Source organism: Panthera uncia, chromosome B4 (assembly GCF_023721935.1).
Source record: "Panthera uncia isolate 11264 chromosome B4, Puncia_PCG_1.0, whole genome shotgun sequence".
NCBI classification, from domain to species: Eukaryota; Metazoa; Chordata; class Mammalia; order Carnivora; family Felidae; genus Panthera; species Panthera uncia.
Window position 1 is genome coordinate 72,554,428 of NC_064809.1, and position 20,974 is coordinate 72,575,401.

A 20,974-nucleotide genomic window follows, 5' to 3' on the forward strand; every position below is an offset into this window, starting at 1 on the left:
AAGCATTAAAAAAAAAAAAAAGAATGTGATGCTTAACTGAGCCACCCAGGTACCCCTGCTGGGTTCACCTTTTGAGAAATGGTGGTGGAGTTTCAAATGCCCCTTTCAGGAAGGAGGGAAGCCCCAGGCCCAAACCCACCCACCCCGGTTCTGGGAATTTGGAAGAGGGGAGAACAGCTTAGTTGTTGCGAGTAAAGGCTAACAGGCTGGGGCACAGGGGTGAATGCAGAAGAGAACTGAGGGGGGCTTGGGGGGCAGTTAAAGTTAGGGTGCTGGGGCTAGTGACTTGATCTAGAATGTCTGACAGAGGAGTTTCAAGGGACCGGCAGTGGGGTCAGAAAGGGATCCCCCATTTCTTCTTTATACTTGCCCTTGCTTGGGCAGGTGGAAAAGGAACTGGGAAATGGAGCGGGACATCTGCGTACCTGCAGGCCGCAATAGACTGTAAGTGCCTGGCACTGTTCCAGGGGCTTCATGTATTTAATCTCTGCCAGTACCCTAGAAAGTAGCGCTAGCGTTATTCCCACTTTATATGCGCGGGGCAGCTGAGGCTCAGGTATTAAGTGACTTGCCAAGGTCACACAGCTAGCAAATGATGAACTGGGGCTTGAACCCAGGTTGCCAGGCTCCACTAACCCGCCCCCCTCGTGCTGTATTGCACTGTGCATACATTGTATTCATTCTCCTAAAAGAAGGAGCTATGGACAGGGAAATGGAGCATGTGTGTAGAAGTGGGGGGGGGGGGGTTGCAAGTCTCCAAAAAAAGTCATTCAAATGAGTGAAAATGAAGTGTCTCAAACCTACCCCCTCCCCCAATCCATGTTCTCTCTCAACACTACTCTCTCCTTACCTTTCTCTTTTTTACATCTCTTCCCCATTTCCCCCTCTCCTGGGAGACTGAGAACATGGCTGGGGTGATTGCCTGTTCACTGGTGGCCAGGGCGGGCACAGGAACCAGACCTTCCATTTGTCTCATTCTTATTGCTGGCAGGCAAAGCCTCCTGCCTTCCACCAAGGCAGGTGATGGGGCCGGGTTTTTCCTTCTCAGGATTCCCAGGTGAGGGCTGGCTAGTAAAATGACCACTCAGCAGATATTTAAATAAGGCTGAGGCCTGCAGGGGACAGGGGACTAGGGGAATGTGTCTGAGTAAGACATCCCAAGACAGATAGTGAACATCTTGGGCACAGTCATGCCAGGCCCTAGTACAACGTTCATCTTCCCCTGACATCATGAGACACCTCCTCCATGCCTGGAAGAGTGTTAGGACAGACAAATAATAACAATTGCTAACATGCATCCGTCCCTCTTCCTAATAGTTTATATACATTTACTTTCTTAAGCATGACAACAATCCTGTGAGATAGGTATGATTGTTATCCCATTTGACAGATGAGGAAGCTGGTCTATCCAGACAATGAGCTCTCTGCCAGGACAGAACCTCTCCTAACCCTGCCCTGTTCCCTTCAGAGGAGTGCAGAGGCTCCCAGACAATAATCAGGGAGAGTAAATGGGTAAGGAGAGCTTCCGGGCCCCTGGCTTTGACTTGGCTGCATTCCTCCCACCCAGGCCTCTTTGCTGAGCTGTGAACCCACAGCTTCCCGGATCTTCCCTCGTGCCTCTAGGTAGGCATGTCTGAACTCCCCCCTCCTGCCCTGCGTCTCCCAGCTGCCTGCTCCAGGAGCCCCACGACTGCCTGAGCCAGGAACTGGATTCCTCTGTCTCTCCTTCTCCCACATCAAATCAGCCAGCAGGTCTGGTTGATTCGACCAACGCATAATCTGTTACATTCATCCCTTATGCCCCAGCCCTGCCGCCACTGCAGTGGGACGGTGGTGGCCTCTCCTGGCACTTACCGTGTGCCGGGTGCTACGTCACTTTGCAGAACACTCTCTGCTCGCAAGGGAAGACACTGCGAGGCACAGAGAGGAGAAGTAACCTGCCCACAGCCCCACAATGGAGTCTGGTAGAGCCAGACTTGGGCAGCGGGATTGCAGGGCTCACGCTCCACACCGTCTTGTACCGCCTCCCATCGCTACTCTCAGCCTCGCCTTCCTCACTCTTTCCCGTGCGATGCCGCAGGAATCCTCGGTTCACTCCACGGCGACATTTACCGTGAGTGCCAGAGATACAGCTCAAAACTGGAAATCTGCAACTGGGCGGACCGGGGGCTGCAGGACCACAGGGCCAAGCAGAATTTTCTTTTATCTCCTTCACACACCTATCTGGTCAGGCCTCCCTGCCCAGCACCATGCCTGACGTAAGGATCAGTGGTGGGGGGGGGCACCCGGGTGGCTCAGTAGGTGAAACATCTGCTTCTTGATTTTGGCTCAGGTCGTGATCTCACGGTTCACGGGATCGAGTCCCGCATCGGCTCGGGCTCTGTGCTGACAGTGCGGAGCCTGCTTGCGATTCTTTCTCTCTGCCCCTTCCCTGCTCACGGCCTCTCTCTCTTTCAAAATAAACAAATAAACTTTAAAAAAGAAAGATTAGGGGTGGCAATGAAATGAATAGGAACTGTGGGAGACCAGCAGGTGCCCACCAAGGGCCTGCACCCCAGGCCAGGGGAGGGAGAGGAGCTACTTTTCCAGCTCCAGGTGGTCCAGCTTCCAGGGCAATTTGTTCCATCTCCCTCCTGCTTCGCTGTCACTGACCCTTTTCTGCTGTCCTGGACTGCAAACTTTGCTGGCAGGCTCACCTGTGTCATTTGAGGTCAGTTGGTGGGATGGACAGTGGGAAGATAGAGGAAGATTTAACTAACAGGCCTCGGGTGGGACTGCAGACAAGGGGAGACCAGACGATGGAAGAGCTGGGCTGGGGTACCCGGGCCTGCTTCCACTTCCCTCAGCATCCCTGGGATTCTACCTTGGCTGTGGTTGATCCACAAGCGGGAGGAATGAGAGCCCAGTACCCTCACGGGGGCTCTACCTCCTGGAATCTGGAAGATTAAAGTCCTTCAATACTTGCCCAGGCACCTTCCCCTGAGGGCGGTTCCAGTTCAGCTCCCCCATCCTTTCCTGCCCATTCCTGGGGGTGGGGGACAGAGGCAGGGAGGCGGAATGCTAATGGGCACAGAGCCAAACCTTCCCAGGACTAGCAGGTCACAGCCAGCCGATCATGGGCCACTTTGACAGGGGTGGAGTGGGAGGAAAAGAGCAATGGGCTCCTGCCTTCTCCAGGTGGGGGAGGTAGGCAAACTGGAGGGAAGACTGGATAGGGCTGGGGATCCGTGGGGAGCTGACGGAGACAAGAACAGGGACCCCCACACTTTCCTGGCTGGTGCTCAAACCAGTCAAGTGTGACAGGGGCAAGGGAACAATCACAGAAAACAGGCCCGTGATGGTGACTGTGGTGGCCGGAGGGTAAGGAGAGGCTGGGAGAACAGGAGGGAAGGCAGGGACAGGTCTAGAGCTGTGTGGGAGGGAACAGGCCTGCCCAGCAGGCAAATGTGCTGTTCTGTGAATGTGCATAAATTAGTAGCCGCTTTCTCCCTGCCAGCTTCTGCTTCTCAAGGGTTGTGTGTGTGTGTGTGTGTGTGTGTGCGCGCGCGCACGCGCGCGCCTGTGTTCCGAATACCCAGAAGACACTGCATCTGACCTTGAGTGATCAGTGTTCAGAAGCGGCAGCTCCATTCCAGCTGTAGCCACTGTCCCTCAGGCTCAGAGTGCCTCTCCTTCTCCTTCACTCCTGCAGCTCTGTCCCAACTTCCAGCCCACACCTGCCTTTGCCCCTGCCTTTCCCTGAGGCTGACCACCTGCACTGCCCCCTCCCCCTTGCCTCTTCCCAACACTGGAGCCCTGCACAGCTCCAGTCTTCCACCCCATCCTAGGCCCGTGGCCTTCGTTCAGGACTCAGAGGCTGTACCCACTTGGCCCTCGTGTTTTTAATGTTCTAGCAGGAGCAGGTGCAGGAGCCCAAAGGAGGGCTCCTAGGAGGGCCCTGGTCGCTGCTTGTGAAATGCCCAGTTCTCTCTGGATCTAGAGCACTGGCCAAGGATGGGCAGGGATGTGGGTAATCAGGCACGCAGGCCATGGAGAGAAGCCCCTTCCTGGCATCAGAGCAGACCCCAATCCTGTCCCCAAATCCCAGTCAGGAGTGGCTGGTGCCTGAGAAGAAGCTGAAAAGTCCAAAAACTATCTGACGTCAGAAGCATTGCCCATTTCTTTCCTCCAGAGAGGACACGTAACAGCCCAGAGGAGGCTACAAAGATGGGGTCCAGAGAGGGAAACAGGAGAGAGGAGATCTGCAGGTGTGACTGAGAGAGAGAGACAGGTTGCTCCCTCTACCCCTGGTGTCCGTCATGGCCTGCAGGACAGAGAGGCAGCACCGGCTGCTCAGACCTCCCACCCCAGGCCTGGGCCTCAGGAAGTCCTTCCTGCCCTTGGCCTTGGCGCCGCCCCCTCCTCGAGAGGCTTTACCTCCAGAGAAATGGAGAGTCAGCGTACTCGACTTAAACACGATGCAGGGGCAGGCACAGAGCCCCCCTTGGCATTTCTCTTCTCATTCCACAGAGACCTCTTGAGGCCTGAATCCTGATTTGATCCTCCCTGATGCCTTCGGTTCTCCCCCGGCCCCTACTCCTCAGGCCTTAGCTGAAGGCAGGTGCCTTCCAGGGCCCTGGGAACCAGCTGCCCCCACGGCCGGCAGGGCCACACACTGGATGCTCCCCACAGCCCAAATTCAATCACTTCCCAGTTATTATTAGTGACCCCTCCTTCAAGAGAATGTGAGCTCCCAAAGGGCAGGAACTGGCTCTACTTTGTTCAGGCCAGCATACCCTTTGTAGTCAGGGCCTTGAACACAGAAGTTCCTCAGAAGAGGTTTCTTGAGTTCAGCAGGTAAATGAATCCCCCACCTCCCCCAACCCCTGTCTCCTGCGTGGGTCCTTTTTACCTCCCTTGTGGCTCCCCCCACATCTGTCTTCTTCCTGGTACCTTTCCATCCAGCTCTTGACCAATCTCCATTCCTGGCCCTGCCCTGCCACAGGCCATCTCTAGTCCATCCCCTCCCTCTTCCAGGAAGCACCCTCAAATGTGGCCACTCTTGAAGCCACTATTCTTGGGCTCCGTGCCCTGGACCAAGTGCAGGTGACAGCCTTATTTCTAGTCCCTTTACTTCACCCAGTGCCCTTGCAGCTGGACTGGAGTGGGACCCACATGTATTGATTAGGCTTCTGTGGTGACTTTCTCAGTCAATCAACCCAATCACCAAACTCCAATCAAAAGGACAAGCTGTATACAACTCTGTGCCAGGCTTTGTCCTGTGGGGAAAGGTCAGCACGCTCCTCTCCTGCCCTCAGCCCTACTGTTCCCTCACTCCCCACAGCTCTGGGAGTAAGTCTATATGGAGGTGAAGTTCAGGCACGCCCTCCCTCCCTCACCCCTCCCTCCCTCCTCACACAATAGCAACCCCACAGGGAAAGGGAAAGAGAGTTGGAGCAGGTACCTGTGACTGGGGACTCAGATCCAAAGACGGAGGTCATCAGAGCACGCTAGGAGAAACTAGCAGGCCTGGGCCCCAGGATGCCCTCCCAAGCAGTACTGCGGGTGCAAACACACTCCTCCTCTCCCCACCCCTCTGCCTCTGGCTTAGCCTCTGATGCTAATTTAGCACTTGAGCTCAGACACCTGCTGCTTGGGCTGAGCATCTTCTCACTCAGCATCCTGCCCACTGTGTGGACTTCTAGGCTGTCCGTGGGCAGGCAGAGGAAGTGGGGTCTCCGCAAAAAGTCAGACTCTGATTAGTTTCACTCTCACTCTAAGAAGCAAAGACATCCACTTCCAGGGGCAGAAGTCAGCCCCAGCCCCAGGGAGGAGTACAAGCAGTGAGATTTGCAAGGTGACCCCTGGTGAGCCCACAACTCAGAATGTCTTCCTGCAGTCTGGACGGCTGGGATGCTCATGATGGGGCCAGACAGTGAGCCCCATTCGGTAGGTCACCTGCTCCTCCTCTCTAGAACAGTCTTTTCCACTCTGGTCGATGAGTCTGGCCTCAGGAGAAAGACAAAGCTACAGGAGGTGGGAATGGAGTGTGGTGGGGATCTTACTCAGGGTTCTCAGCCTTGAACTCCACAAAAGCTGGGGGTGGGCAAGGGGGCCATGCGATGTCTGGGGAGAATCTTGTGGAACTCACTACCTAAATTCAAGCACAGGAGATTTTTAGCTCAACCTTGTAACTCTGGGTCTCAGGACACAAGGTTGGAGGAGACTGCCCCCTAGAGCTAGGATCGAAGAATTCTTGGGATCAAGAGTCAGATGCTCTACCAACTGAGCCAGCCCAGTAGCCATTAGGATGGAAGAATTCTTAATGGACAGCCGGCCGTTCTTATATTCATTGCACAAATCTTTGTCGAGTTCCTCCCCATGCACCCGGCGTTAGGCACTGGGAATACGGAAGTAATGAAGGCAGGCAATAGCGTGCCGATCACTGTTTACCCTACACTAAGGGATTTCCTGGGATGTGGAACTTTTAGTGGTAAAACCAGGACAGTCCTGGGCCAGAGGATTGGCCCAAACCAAGAGGAGGTGGTCCCTAACAGATAAAGCCCCCGCCCTCCTGGAGGTTATATTCCGGTGGTTCCAGAAGTAGGGGTCAAAGGGAAAACACACATAATTTCACATAGTGATAGATGCCATGAAAGACATAAAATCAGGTGGCGGATCGTACTTGAGATGGGGGGACTGCATTGTGTCTCTGCGAAAGTAGAGTCTGAGCTGACGAATGATGATGAGACATCAATCTTATGGGCACTCGGAGAAGAGATATCCAAAAACCCCACGGCAGGAACAAGCTTGGCACATGCGAGAAACTGAAAGAAGGCCTGTGTGCCGGGATTGGAATGAGCAGTTGTATTAGTGGGGGCTGACAAGGTCCTGACCTGTTTACCCCAAGAGAGATGGGAAGCCGACAGAAGGATTAAGCAGGGGAGTACCACGTTCCAGTTCTTAGTTTTAAAAGATCATACCAGCTGCTGGCTGGAGAATGGACTGGAGGGAAAGGATGGGCACAGGAAGACCGGTTAGGAGGCCGTTACAAGTGGGCAGGTGGTGATGATGGCAGCTGGACTAGGGTGGTGACCGGGAGAAGGAGAAGAAGGACAGGGCAGACCCGACTGTCCTTGCTAATGAATTGGATGTGGGGGTGAAGGAAAGAGAGGACTCAGAAATGATGCTGGGGTTTGGGGCTGGAGCCATAGTAAACAGGGACATGCCCCAGAGGGCAGGAGAGGTCCCTCTGTCCGGGAGAGGGAGGAGGGAGCCCTGACAAGTCCAATAAACTCGGTCAACTGGAATACAGCTCGGTGGTGTTATCCTTGACGTGGGACAGTGGGGGGGAGATATATGTCTGGAATGTGTCTGCTTTGGGGGAGTGAGGAAGAAATGTCTTAGGAGGCAAGATGCCTGCAGGTGGGATTTAGAGTCTGTCTTAGTATTGGTGGGACCCAATTTAAAGTGACTCCTGAGAGACTGATAGTCCAGACAGGTTATGCAAATGGGATATGTTTACATGACCTGAAATGAGATGAGTGTACTAGCTTAGCAAGGTGAGCTGTAACAAACAACCTGCAAATCTCCGTGGTTTAGCACAACAAAGGTGTAGTTTTCACTCCCATTACAGTTGCATGAGGACAGAATGAGTGGTTTTGTTTCATTCATTCATTCATTCATTCATTCATTCAGGGATCCCAGGCTCTTGCCATCATGTGGTGCTGCCATCTTCAACATGCGGTCCCTCAAACCATCAAAGAACAGAAATAGGGAACTGAGGGCCCATGGAAGATATTCATGGGTCCAGCCTGGAAACGGCACACGTTGCTTCCACTTTGATTCCGTTGTTCAGAACTCAATCCCATGGCATCAATTTAACGGCAAGGACACTGGGAAGTGTTCCAAGTTCAAATTTGATGGGTAATGTGCCAGAAGAAGAGCCCTTAATGGTGAGCATTAGTGAGCAGGGAGAGTGGCTATCTGTCTTGTTGGGGGAGCGGGCAGTGCCGTCTGTCTCGGGTTGGGATGGGCATGTGCTCTCTGAAAGTACCTTGGAAAAGAAGCTGACGTAGGAAGACGTGTAGGTGTGGGGCACACTCATGTACTTTGCAGAACAGAACAGAACAGAATCCTTCCATTCGTTCCCATTCTCATGGCCTTTCTCCAGGTAAGATCTTAATGATGCCACACCTGACCACCGAAATAGCCTCATGAATGCTTTCTCTGCTACGATTTTCTTCTCCCGTCAAATCTAACCTGGATATCACAGTCTAAATAACCTTCCTAAGGCCTGGCTTGTGTCATGCTACGTCTGTTCAATGATGACAATAACAACAATTTTTTTTAATTTTTTAAAAAATGTTTTATTTTTGAGACACGGAGAGACAGAGCATGAACAGGGGAGGGTCAGAGAGAGGGAGACACAGAATCCGAAACAGGCTCCAGGCTCTGAGCTGTCAGCACAGAGCCTGATGCGGGGCTTGAACTCACGGACCGAGAGATCACGACCCGAGCCGAAGTCGGCCGCTTAACCGACGGAGCCACCCAGGCGCCCCAATAACAACAATTTTAAGAGCGGTGACAATAACTCGTTGAGCTACCGTGTCAAGTACTTTAACTGCGGTGTCTCGACATATCTCAGTTGTTATAACAAGCCTATGAAGTATCATCATCATTCCCATTATACAGACAGAGGTCCTGAGAAGTCCCTGTGCCGTCTAACACGGTAGGCACTAGCCATGCGTGACTATTTAAATTTTTTTTTTTAACGTTTATTTATTTTTGAGACAGAGAGAGACAGAGCATGAATGGGGGAGGGGCAGAGAGAGAGGGAGACACAGAATCAGAAGCAGGCTCCAGGCTCTGAGCCATCAGCCCAGAGCCCGACGCGGGGCTCGAACTCACAGACCGTGAGATTGTGACCTGAGCTGAAGTCGGACGCTTAACCGACTGCGCCACCCAGGCGCCCCCATGCGTGGCTATTTAAATTAAAATGGAAAACAATGAAAAATCCAGCTCCTCGGTCACGCTAGCCGCGTATCAAATACTCAGTAGCTGCGTATATGTAGTAGCAAATATTTTGGACAGTGTAGACATAGGGCCTGTTCTTGGCAAAAAGTTCAGTTGAGTTATGGGAACCTGCTTAGGGTCACGCAGTGAGTGGTGACCCCATCTGAGTGTAAGATCTTCCGACGGTACCACATTGCCTCTACAATCAAGAAGTTTCAGCCTGCTCTTAACCATTTTGTATGACCTGGGCCAGCTATGGTTAGATCATTATTTCTCCTTCATTTCTTGTACAGTCTCATACTGCAGCATGACACGTTTGCTCACTGCTCTGCAATACTCCCACCGTGTCTACTCATAACATTTGTGGTCTCCTCCTTTCTGTCTGCCCCGCTAATTAATTCCTATACGACCTTTAAAGTTCAAATAGCTTCAATAGCCGTGACATCAGTTCCTTCTTTTTAATTTAATTTAATTTATTTATTTTGAGAGAGAGAGCACACGCAGGAGAAGGGCAGAGAGAGGGAGAATCCCAAGCAGTGTGGGGCCCTACACGGGGCTCCAACCCATGAACCGCGAAATCATGAGCTCAGCTGAAATCAGGAGTCGGATGCTTAAACGACTGAGCCACCCAGGCGCCCCAAGTCAGTTACTTCTTTTTCATTCTCACTGCCTCTCACCTTTCAGACTCCCCTCATCTCTTGCCCTGGCAGCCATACCGCTACTGTTAATCATACTTGCTGACATTTAATTGAGCATTTACTAAGTGACAGGCACTCTTCTAAGCACCGGCCCCTCATCACAAAACTCAAAGTAGATATCACGGCTGTCTCCACTTTACAGATGAGGTCATTAAGGCACAGGACAGGTGAAGGACTTGTCCAGATGAGCTCTCTACTCCTAGTCTTTTCACAGGCAGTTCATCCTCATGCTAGTTTCTGGGCACATTTCTAGAACACAGAATTCTTACCTCCCTCCCCCGAGGAGGAGGACAGCCTCCCGAGCAGAGCGCAAAGGCCTTTTATGTTCAGAACCTTTCTGACTTCAAAACCCACCACTCCATCCACTGACCGCAAACTATTTCTAGTTTCCTGAATCTGAATCTGCCATGTTATTTCTCCCCTCTGGGCTGCAGACATGCTGTTCCCTCTGCCTGGAGTGTTATCCCTGTAAGCCAGCTCTGAAGCCACCTATGGCAGCGCACCCTGGCCCACGGGGCTTGCTCCCTCCTCTGACTCCATCACTGGCTCCCCAAGAAGGGTTGGGTGCTGAGCTTACCACATGAAAATTACTTCTCATTAAAAAGTATGCCTTCCAATGGGGTGCCTGGGTGGCTCAGTTGGTTGAGCATCCGACTTCGGGTCAGGTCACGATCTCACGGTCCGCAGGTTCGAGCCCTGCGTCGGGCTCTGGGCTGACGGCTCAGAGCCTGGAGCCTGCTTCCGATTCTGTGTGTCCCTCTCTCTCTGCCCCTCCCCCGTTCATGCTCTGTCTCTCTCTGTCTCAAAAATAAATAAAAGTTAAAAAAATAAAATAAAAATATGCCTTCCAAGCCATGGATGGAGGGTCTTTTTTTTTTTTTTTTTTTTAAGAAGCTCCCCAGACTATTCTGAAGTAAGGCAAACGTGGTTTCCATGGTTTATATCACTTCTTGGGCAATTAATCATGCCCTGCCTGGACTCCTTGTGATGATCACCTTTATCATTATTTATTTTTTAAGTCGTTGCTGTTGTTTGTTTTGGAGAGAGAGAGAGAGAGGTTGAACGTTTGCGTGGGGAGGGAGGGGCAGAGGGAGAGAGAGAAGGAGAATCCCACGCAGGCTCCACGCTCAGCGAGGAGCCCCATGTGGGGTTCTATGTGACGACCTGATCATGACCTGAGCCAAAATCTAGAGTCCGATGCTTAACCGGCTGAGCCACCCAGGCGCCCCTCACATTTACCGTTACTTAATGCTTCCCTCATCCACCGCATTCATCTATATTCAACAATGTTCACTAAGGGGCTACTATGTGCCAGGCACTCTTGGAGGTGTTCATGGGAGGGGAAGTGAGAAGGTCCCTGGCTCATGGAGTTTACCTTCTGGAAGGGTGTGGTGGGCAGAATAATTGCCTCCCTGACATGTTCATGCCCCAGTCTCCAGAATTTGTGAATATGTTACTTCACATGGCAAAAGAGATTTTGCTGGTGTGATTAAATTAAAGGATCCTAAGATGGAAAAACCAGCTTGGATTACCCAGGTTCTTTATCACAAGTGTCCTTACAAGGGAAGAGGGAGGCAGCAGAGTCAGCAAGAGAGAAGACGTGACAACACAGGCAGAGGTCAGGGTAACGTGACTGTTAGCTTTGAAGATAAAGGAAGAGAACCCTGAGTCAAGGAATGTGGGTGGTTCTAGAAGCTGGAAAAGGCAAGGAAACAGATTCTCCCCTGCCATCTCCTTGATGTTAGCCCAGTGAGATCCATTTTTAGACTCCTGACCTACAGAACCATGCAATAATAAATGTTTGTTGCTTGAGGCCATTACATTCGTGGTGATTTGTTAGAGCAGCAAAAGGAAACTAATAGAGATATACAGGCGACTTCTTTTGCGCAGGTATGTGATGGCCCTCCCCACCTAGATCGTATGTGTTTGAGGGCTCTGGGTTCTGTTTGATGTTCCCTCCCAGCTCCCAGTAGGAAGTTGGGGTCACGGTGGTAGTTCAATATACTCCTGCTATAGATTCTGAGAGTGGAGATGACGTTTGGTAGGGATTTGGGGTGGGGGCGGGGATGAGGCTCGTGGAGATGAAAGGAAGGGGAAGCTGTCAGGGTGAGCGAGGTGTTTGAGGTTACAAGGTGACGGTCACAGCGCTGGCGTTCTCATACTTCACGGTGAAGTATCCTCTGAGGTGCGCGTAAAAAAGTCCGGGGGAGGGAATCTGGTAGCTCGGGGCAGGGTGGAAGGAATCCTATCCACTGTGCACGTTCCTATTTCCCAATTTTTATATCTTAATTTTTAAAGAGAAATTGACAGGGAATTTTAAACGAGACTTTTATACTGAGATAAACATGTTAAAGCAGTCACCGCAGCCGGCTTGTGTACACGTGTTTCCGGGCCCCGCCCAGGCCCAAATATCGAGTCCGCGGACGGGCCCCGGCACCCGCCTCGTTACCAGGCGCCCCCCAAACCAGCCCGGAGGCCCAACGGCCTCGCTTGGCGGAGCTCCGGCCCCGCGCGGTGAGGTTCCGGGCGCGGGCGGCCTCCGGCCGGGGAGGGCGCTGTGCCGGCGGCGCGGGGGGCGGGCCGGGGGCGGAGCGCGGGGCGGCCGGCGGCTCCCGGCTCCCGGCTCCCGGCTCGCGCGGCTCGCCGCCCCGGCCCCGGCCCTGCACCTGTGACTGTCGCGGTACTCGCCCTCCCCGCCTGGCGTCCGCGGTCCCCATGGCCCCGTCCCGCCTGCAGCTCGGCCTCCGCGCCGCCTACTCCGGCCTCAGCTCCGCGGCCGGCTTCTCCATCTTCCTCGTCTGGACCGTGGTGTACAGACAGCCGGGGACCGCGGCCATGGGGGGGCTCGCAGGTACCCCGGGGCGCGCGGCGGCGGCGGCGGCGGCGGGGGGGAAGGGGGGCTCCGGGTCCCGGCTGCGGGCGCGCGGCTGCGGGAGGCGCTGTCAGCTGCTCCCAGAGGCTCCCGGCGGGCCGCGCTGCCCCGGGGACCGGGGCGGGGGCGGGGAGCTGTTTACCCAAAACCGTCTGTGGGCAGCGCAGGCCCCGCGCGGGCTCGGGCGCCGGCGGGAGCCGATGCCCGCCCGAGCCCGCCCCGGCCCGCCCCGGCCCGCCTCGGCCCGCCTCCGCCGTTTGCACGAACCTGCCGCGCCGCCGGCGGGGCTGCCGGGTGACAGCGTCCTCCCCGAGCGCCGGCTTCCCCCGCCACCCTCCAGGCGGCCCCCCAGCCACACACACACGCCTGTGCCGGGGGATCTCCGCTCCTCAAGCGCCCCTTGCCAGGCGGCCGGGTGAGGCAGAGGAGGAGTAAGTGGAAAGGAGGTCTGGGGGTTCCTGGGGAAGCCCCTCTCCTCCAGCCAGTGCGGACCCCACCCCCAAATAGAGCCCTCAGCGGAGACCCGGGGGGTGGGGGTGGGGGACCGCGCTAGGGATCTGATGGAAACTGGACATTTTCTTCCCAGCACGTCGGCGTGTCTTTGCCGCCCCTTGGCTGTGGCTCCTCTGGCAAGGTCTGCTGAACCCCGCGCTGGCTGCCTTTTCTGTGCTTTAAAGAGGAGAGGGGAGGCGAGCGCTAGAGTGAGAACATCAGGGTGCTGGTGGAGGCAGGGTCCTCACCAATGCGCTGTCTTCCCTGTGCACCTTTGGGCACGCAACTAACCTCTCTGTGTCGTACAATTGGCGTGAAGACAAAACATGTTATTTCTACTTGCCAGCATTGCTTTCTAATACTTTCTGTGTGTCAGGCACTGTGTAGAGCAACCTGTTTCTATCATCTTATTTAATCTTTACATTAATCCTATGTAGGCATTATTATTGTGCCCATTTTACAGATAAGGCTTAAACTGAAGCTTAAATAAATAGCTGGCCCAGGGTTACACAGCTACATGAAATAATATGTGTGGGAAAAGAACTTTGTGAAAGAATGCACATAAGGATATTACTTTTACATGTGGTGACCTGATTCCGTTCTTAAAATCCTCTGCCCCAAAGAGTCCTAAATGTACTGAAAGTAACTGTATTTCCTCATTGCCACCAAGCTTACTGAGTGCCATCCCTGGTAGAGAAGGAAGGGGAGGTGGGATTTCTGCCTTAAAAGAGGAGCATACATAACCACATCCTAAGCAATGCCAAACGGAGCCCTTTGGGGGGCACCAAGGCAGGGCACAGGGTACCCTGGCTGGGATGCTCTCATGCCTACCTAGATGCCCCCCCCCCACCTGTGGGTTTCTGTCCTCCCTGGAGGCAGCCAGCCCATCATTGCTCAGTTATCTACAGACCCCTGGCTCCCCCTCTGCGCCCCCTGTCCCCCCGCTACTTTGTTCCCGAAGGTTCTCTTCGTGAAGTTTTGTGTTGTTCCTGTTGGCCCTGCTGCTTTCTTTCCCGTTGGGAAGGGGTGTCTTCAGGCCAGGCCCTGTGGCTGCACTGAGACCTGAGATGAAGGGGCTGCTTGGGGCTGAGGAGGAAGGGGGTCAGAGCTAGTGTGTTAGAGTCTGGCCCGGGGGGCCGAGCCCCGCCTAGCCATGCGACCTTGGGCGCATTGATGCCTCCTGGGCCTCAGCTTCCCCCTGTGGGAGGAGGTATCACTGAAAGAGGTGATCTTGGAGGCCCCCCTCCAGGTTGGAAATGCTAGTGTAGCACTCTCTTTCTCTCTGTCTCTGCAGTGTTCATTTCACAGCTGCCTCTTGGAAGGCTGTGGAAAAGGTCCTGTGGCTTGGGCTCCAGGGAGTGTGGGGTTTCCCTCTGACCCAAATTCTGCCCTCTCTCCCTCTGGGAAGGCTTCCCTTGGCCTCTGAGGCAGGCCGGCTGTGGTGTGGCCTGCCGGGAGAGGTGCTAGGCCAGCCAGCAGCTGGAGCAGGGTGCCGGCGCCTCCCCGACAGTCTGGCCTTCCAGATGAGCAGGAGGTGGCAACAGAAGAGCCAGGCTGCCGGGTGGTGGTGCAGCGGGTGGGGGGAGGGGTCGTCAGGTCATGGCCCCCCTCCCCTGCCCTCTCCACCCTGAGTGGGTTCTGACAGACTGCAGCCAGCCTCCTTCCTCTTTTGGGGGTGAAGCATCAGCAGATTTACTGACTTGTGAGCACCCCACTTCTGACTTGGCATTTTCCAGCGCAGAAACTGCTGAGTCACCAGAGGGCAGCCCCAGCACGCTCCTTCTCCCCTGCATGGGTGGAGACCCACCCTCGTCCACCTTGATGGGTGTCTGGGAAGAAGCGGCTTGGAGGAAAGGCATTTGCGGAGGAAATGGTTTTGCTGTGGGAATCCCGGGGAAACACAGACTCTTGTCCCAGGTCTGGTAGACCGAGGAAAGATAAAAAGAACAGAAAAGTTGCTCAAGGAATCTAAATGGCCCACATGAGCTGAGAGGGAGAGGAGCACTGGGGCCCGGGGCCTTGCTTTCCCCTAGGGCAGGGGTGGAAGGCAGGGGTGCAAGAACAGAGCGGAGCCTTGGCCTGCGCTCCCAGTTGCCTGAATTTCTCTGTGGGCTCCCCTGGCCTCCTCCTGGCTCCTCACCAACCCAGCCACTGGTGATACTCTCACTGACCACCTCTGCTCCTTCCTTGCCCTTATCCTGTTAGCCGTGAGCCCCAAGTGGAGCAGGGGCTCCACTCATTGAAGCAGGTGGGGTGAGGAGTGAGGGGTGAGGTCTGGCGTGGGCATGCAGGCAGGGGCAACTGTCCATTCTGCCCTGAATTGGACAGACCAGGCTTCCTGGAATCCAGAGCATCCTGGGGAAGAGAGCAGACCTGGGGGACAATTGCTTCCTGCCTGAGGTGTGGGAGGGGACCAGTGGAGGCTCCTGACCACCTTGGGAGAGGCCCCTGTTCCAAGGGCAGTGGTGGGGGCCTGCTTCCAGAAGTGGCTTGTGTTTATCTGGAGTCAAGGCCTGTGTGCAGGGGAAGTGAGAAGTGGGTATTGTGCCTGCTTATTAACAAAGAACGAGTACGTGGAACACCCAGAATGACCATCTTCCTTTTCCTAGCACTTTTTGGTACATGGGGGAGGGGGAGTTCTGGGGGCCCTGCTGCAGCATGGCCAGTGGACTAAGAGATGGCATTTCCACAGTCCCCTATTTCAGCATTTCCTAACCCAGAAATTGCTGAGTCACAGAGGAATAACTCTGACCTCCTTATTTTTCTCCTGAGCCGGCTCCAGAATCCTTGAGTGCTAACAGATCTTAGAGCTTCTCTACTCAGGCCCCTCCATGGAGGACTGAGGAAGAGGGTAAGCAGAGCGGCCCCATGCAGAAGCCCATTAGACTGTTCCTTGGATGCGCTCAGTGACAATATGCCTTCTTCCTAGGGCCCTTTAGAACCCAATGGCATCCCCAGATGAACTTAGGATGCCTGTGAGAGGTCTGGGAGATGCTTCTGGGAAGGGTGGCCAGATGCCCTGCTCCAGATCGCTTAAGATGTAAGCCGAAGCCATGAGCCACCTCTGGCCTGCTCCAGCTTGCTGTCTAGGCGGGGATGGATAGACGCTTGTTCCCGCTTGCCCTGATCTCAGGGCTGGAGGCGCCCACGGTCCAGGCCCCAGACCCCTGCAGAAGGTTGGGGTGGGGAGGAGCGGAGCTGGGAGAGTGCAGGTCAGACAGGGTGGGAGGGGAGGCTGGGGGCGGGGCTGGCAGGGCTGAGCCCTCTCTAGGCTGGAAGCCTGGGGTCGCTGAGTTTCCGCGCTTGCAGGACCTCTGGATTCACCCATTTCTAGATGTGGAAACACAAGGCTCTGAGAGGTCATGAGCAGCACAGCGGTGCCAGGCCCCAGGCTTCCTGGCTTCCAGTCTCGTGGTTTGCTGTCCCTTGCCAGGCTGCCTGAATTCTGACAGCTTCTGAGCTGATAACCAGAGCATAGTTCTGTGATGATGCTCCCCCCTGCCAGCCTCTTTTTCCCTCCTAACTTAAAAATATATATACATGAAAAATCTTGGGCATGTAAAAAAGGATAGATGATTTAATGAACTCCCTTCTACTTAACACCCGGCCTAAGAAAATACCACTGATTCAGTTGAAGCACTCTCCCACCCCCAATCTCCTGTCAACTTCCCTTCCTTCTCTCCCTTGCCCAAGATAACCACTTTCCCCAACCAGATGCCCACCCTTCCTATGCACATATGCTATTCTGCATGTAGTGTGTGTGACTGTCTTTTTGAAAGGTCTCCTGACTTCTAGGATCCAGCAGCCCGTGTAGCCCACACCCAGGTAGAGAGCTTACAGCTGGCTCTGCCGCGTTCCTCATTCCTTCCTTGCTGGGACCCCGTGGCCCTGCTCCAGACCCTTGCCAATGGCATTGGTATTTGTTCCACTCATGGGGCTGCACCGGCAGGCACGGCCCGGCACAGAGGGCACTCATTGTAGTGGCTGAGTGGCAGCTGGCATCTTAGTTTGCCCTGAGGGCAGGCCCAGGAAAGGCTGGGGTGTCTGGCCTGCCCTCTCAGCAAACTAGAGGGAGTGAGGTCGGGTCTAGCCAAGAGCAAGAAGGCCACTTGGGTGCTGGGTGGCATTGGGGGGTCTCCCTGCCGGGCTTCCTCACTCTGCAAGACCAGTCCAGGGAGTTGCAAAAGGGCCAAGAGGTCAGCCACAGGCCTCGAGGTATCTGGGTTTTGGCCTCTGAGGGCCAGGTAGAGCAGGAGCATCAGGGTGAGAGGGCCACTTACCCCCTCAGTGGCCCTCAGGGTAGGGAGTCACAGGTCCTCAGAAAACAGGCTGGACTGCATTGATTCCCAAACCTGCTGATGTCAGGACCTCTTCACACCCTTGAAAAGTAGGGAAGCCCCGAGGACATTTTGTGTACGTGGGTTCTGTCTATCCATACGCACCATACTAGAAATTAAGACCCAGAACATTTTCAAGCACTTTGAAGCAATATTAAAAATAACCTTGCGTCACCACAAATAACATTTTTGTGTAAGAAATATTCATGTTTTTCAAAACAAAAAAATTAGGGAGAAGAATGGCATGGTTCCCTATTTTTGCACATCACTTCAACATCTGGCTTAACAGAAGGCACCTAGATTCTCTTAATCTGCTTTTGCATTCAAGTCCTGGCCAGGGGCCTTGGAGCCTCCAGAACACTCCACTCCGCAGTCATGAGGCAGTGAAAGGCCAACATTATCTTAGTAGTATTATGTAAATAGCTCTGGCCTCTGGGACAGAAAGGGCCCTGGGGTCCCCGGGGTCCCCGGGCTGAAGGCCTGGGGGGGGGGCGGGGCGGGGAATGGTGTGGCTCGCTCTCTGGGCTGACGAGTCTGTCCCCCGCAGGTGTACTGGCGCTGTGGGTGCTGGTGACGCACGTGATGTACATGCAGGATTACTGGAGGACCTGGCTCAAAGGGCTGCGTGGCTTCTTCTTCGTGGGCGTCCTCTTCTCGGCAGTCTCCATCGCCACCCTCTGCACCTTCCTGGTGCTGGCTGTCACCCAACACCAGAGTGAGGGCGGGTCATGGGAGGGCCACTGGGAGGGAGGGTGGGGGCTTAGGAGCAGACCCGGGATTCTGGTCCTGGTTCCAAAGCTTGTGTCCAAGGGACTCGGGCAGATCACTTAACCTCCCGGTGCCTGGGTTTTCTCAGTGTTAATTAAGGAGGGGAATGAGTACCCACCCCTAGGGGTGGCAGGGTTCAGTGAACTGCGTGCGAAGCGTTGAGCGGGGGTGTGCGCGCTGGAGGTCCGCAGTGACGGGTGTTATTAGCAGAACGGGTCAGTCCTTCCGCCCAGCTCTGGGATGGGAGCGCCCCCTGGTGGCTGCGACCAGCAAGCAGGCAAAGGCCCTTCCTGCCCCTAAGGAGTCTAATGCTCAAGCAGGTTGGAAGCGGCGCAGGGTAAATGCAGGAAGGCCCAGTACAGGACACAGACCTGTGTTTGGCCAGTCCTGACCTTCCCTCATCCCCACTGCCTCCTGCCTGCAAACCCTGAATACTTTAAAACAGGTATCACACTCCATCTGTACTGGAGTTTGTGGGGAGGGGTGGCCCCGGGCTGGCGGCATGGTGGCTGGGGTCCAGGGCAAGGCCCTCTCAAGTCGCGGTTGGGTTCCTGTCCCCTGCAGGCCTCACAGACCCCAACAGCTACTACCTCTCCTGCGTCTGGAGCTTCATCTCCTTCAAGTGGGCCTTCCTGCTCAGCCTTTATGCCCACCGCTACCGGGCTGACTTTGCCGACATCAGCATCCTCAGCGACTTCTGACCCGAGGGGTGAGGTTTCTGGACCCCGGAGGTCCTCAGGACCTGGACTCAGCCTCTGAGACACCAGACAGACCTGCCACACCCCCCTGGAAACCCTAGATCTGTGGCAGAAGATACACAGCAAGAGGACTGCGGTCTCCCCGGAAGCTGTCCTGCTCCCGTTGTGGGGGAGATCCGGGTGCAGCGGAAAGGGGTCCTTCCTGCCAAGTTGCTCCTCCTCAGCCTGGCTGGAGGGCAGCTTTAGACCTTTTCAAATGGATCTATTTTCTTAGCGCTCAGTGAGGAATCTTCGAAAGGAGGGCCAGGGCAATGAGTCAAGGGGTAGGGCAGTGAGCCGCGACCTATGCCTGGGGGCACTCTCCCTAAGGCCAGGCTGGGAACCTGGGAGGTCAGGCCAAGTAAGGGACCTCTAGTAGAGGTCTCTCAGGCCCCAGCCCCAACACCCCATCCTGTTGTCCTTGAGAGTCAGGTAGCTTAACTCCTCAATCCCAGGGATGACAATACTTGACTCTCTTTTCCCAAGGCCTGGGGACCTGAGAGTTTAGTGTCCCTCATCGCCCCAGAGCCGGTCTCCCATGAGTGTGCTAGAACCAGTCATCTTCGCCATACCCAAGCCCTCTCTTTTACACATACCGCCCTCCCCAAGCAGGATTCCCTTAATGAGGCCAGACTAAGTGTCTGGGAAAGGTGCCCTGCCCCCAGAAGGGCTTTGGGGAAGGGGGCAGCATGGTGCGGGCTGGAAGGAACCCCTCAGCTCCATGCCCGGGCACCTCCAGCCCTACATTTCCATCCCTTCTCACATGCATTATCCCTAGCCACGAGACACCCCACCGACCCTGCCCCCGCCCACTGCCCTTCACCTAGAGCTTTTGTCTTTTTTAATCTCCTTTCTGAAGGACAACATCTGCTTTTCTGCCTATACACTGGCACAAGGGCTCACCTAACTCGGGAGGGAAGGAGCTACTGTTACATAGATCTTTTTTATGTTAGGCTGCCATGTTGCACGGTCTACCCTTTCCCCACCTGATGTGTCCTGCCCTTCAGCTCTTTGCCTTATCTGTGTCACTGTCACTTTAGCAGAAATACAGCAGCCATTTGTATCAGATAGCCTCTGGTGGTTCCTTGTGGGGTGGGAATCTTGCGGGGAGTGGGGGAGGTGCCGTGGGAGCGGTAGGCAGGAAGGGTGGTGGTGGAGGGTCTCTAGTTAAACGGTCTCCTTAGCTCAAGTTGTGCCCTGGAGGGTAGAGGGGAGATCTGTGTCTCAGGGGCTGGAGGCCCTCTCCCTCTGGCCCCTCTTGGCATGGGGGAGCCCAGCGGCTTGGCTCTCAGCCCATCCCAGCAGGGGCGAGGATGCCCAGAGGCACGGCTTCAGCGCCACCAGTGGGAGGTAGTGCCTTGTCCCCCCAGAGGCCAGGACAGACAGGAAGGGGGTGAACCTGCTTCCCTTCATATTCTCCCAGGCTGAGGGCTCGGGGCCAGGTCTGAGGTGATGCGGCTGCTACTCCTGCTGCCTGGAGGAACCTGGCTGGCTCAGAACTATAGAACGATGGGCGTCGGCAGCCTGGCACCTTTCCCTCTGGTGACTGGATGAGCTTGTCCCAGCCTGTTGCCTCACACATGGTCTCTTCCAAGCTCGGTTAAGAAGGGATGGTACATTCGAGCAGGAAGGGACCATAAACAGCGTCTATTTCCGGAGCCTTTAACTGATAACCAGAGGCCCCAGGAGGTGACATGACTTACCTGAGCCCCCAGCTGGGACTTGAACCCAGGTAGGTCTGATTCGCCCCTCTCTGCAGATGTGTTAGTGAGCTGGGTCTGTGTATCTGTACCCCACACTCCCGGTGGGCCTTGTGTGTACGGACCCAGACCAAAGCCGCTGCCTCTTTATTACCCCACCATGGGCAGGTGGGGGCCGCTAGGGTGCATTCAGCATGGATTTTTCCTGCAAGGGAGCTGTCACAGAAGGGCAAGGAGCTGGAGGGCGTGCCGGCCCGCAGCCCGACCCTGGTCCCTCTGCCACACCAAATGAGACGCACACAGTGCCGTGCAGCCATTATATGCTCGCTGTGCCCCCCTCACCCCCAGGAGGCCCTTCCACAGGCACCTTTAAAGC

The 20,974-nt window shown here is 55.1% G+C and overlaps 1 protein-coding gene across 1 annotated transcript; it reads left to right on the top strand.

Moving 5' to 3' along the window:
* The first annotated feature begins 12,167 nt into the window (after positions 1 to 12,167).
* SLC48A1 (solute carrier family 48 member 1) lies at positions 12,168 to 19,969 on the top strand. Its single transcript, XM_049625353.1, has 3 exons — positions 12,168 to 12,543; positions 17,941 to 18,108; positions 18,726 to 19,969. Exons 1-3 carry the CDS (start codon positions 12,408 to 12,410, stop codon positions 18,860 to 18,862), a joined length of 441 nt encoding a protein of 146 aa, XP_049481310.1. The 5' UTR covers positions 12,168 to 12,407; the 3' UTR covers positions 18,863 to 19,969.
* The last annotated feature ends 1,005 nt before the right edge of the window (positions 19,970 to 20,974 follow it).

What these genes read in the sequence shown, in the direction of transcription:
- SLC48A1 (XM_049625353.1), top strand. Translation starts at nt 12,408, where the DNA reads ATGGCCCCGTCCCGCCTGCAGCTCGGCCTCCGCGCCGCCTACTCCGGC. An exon ending in GGCCATGGGGGGGCTCGCAG is followed by an intron (nt 12,544 to 17,940) that starts GTACCCCGGGGC and finishes TGTCCCCCGCAG; the next exon opens with GTGTACTGGCGCTGTGGGTG. An exon ending in GGCTGTCACCCAACACCAGA is followed by an intron (nt 18,109 to 18,725) that starts GTGAGGGCGGGT and finishes TGTCCCCTGCAG; the next exon opens with GCCTCACAGACCCCAACAGC.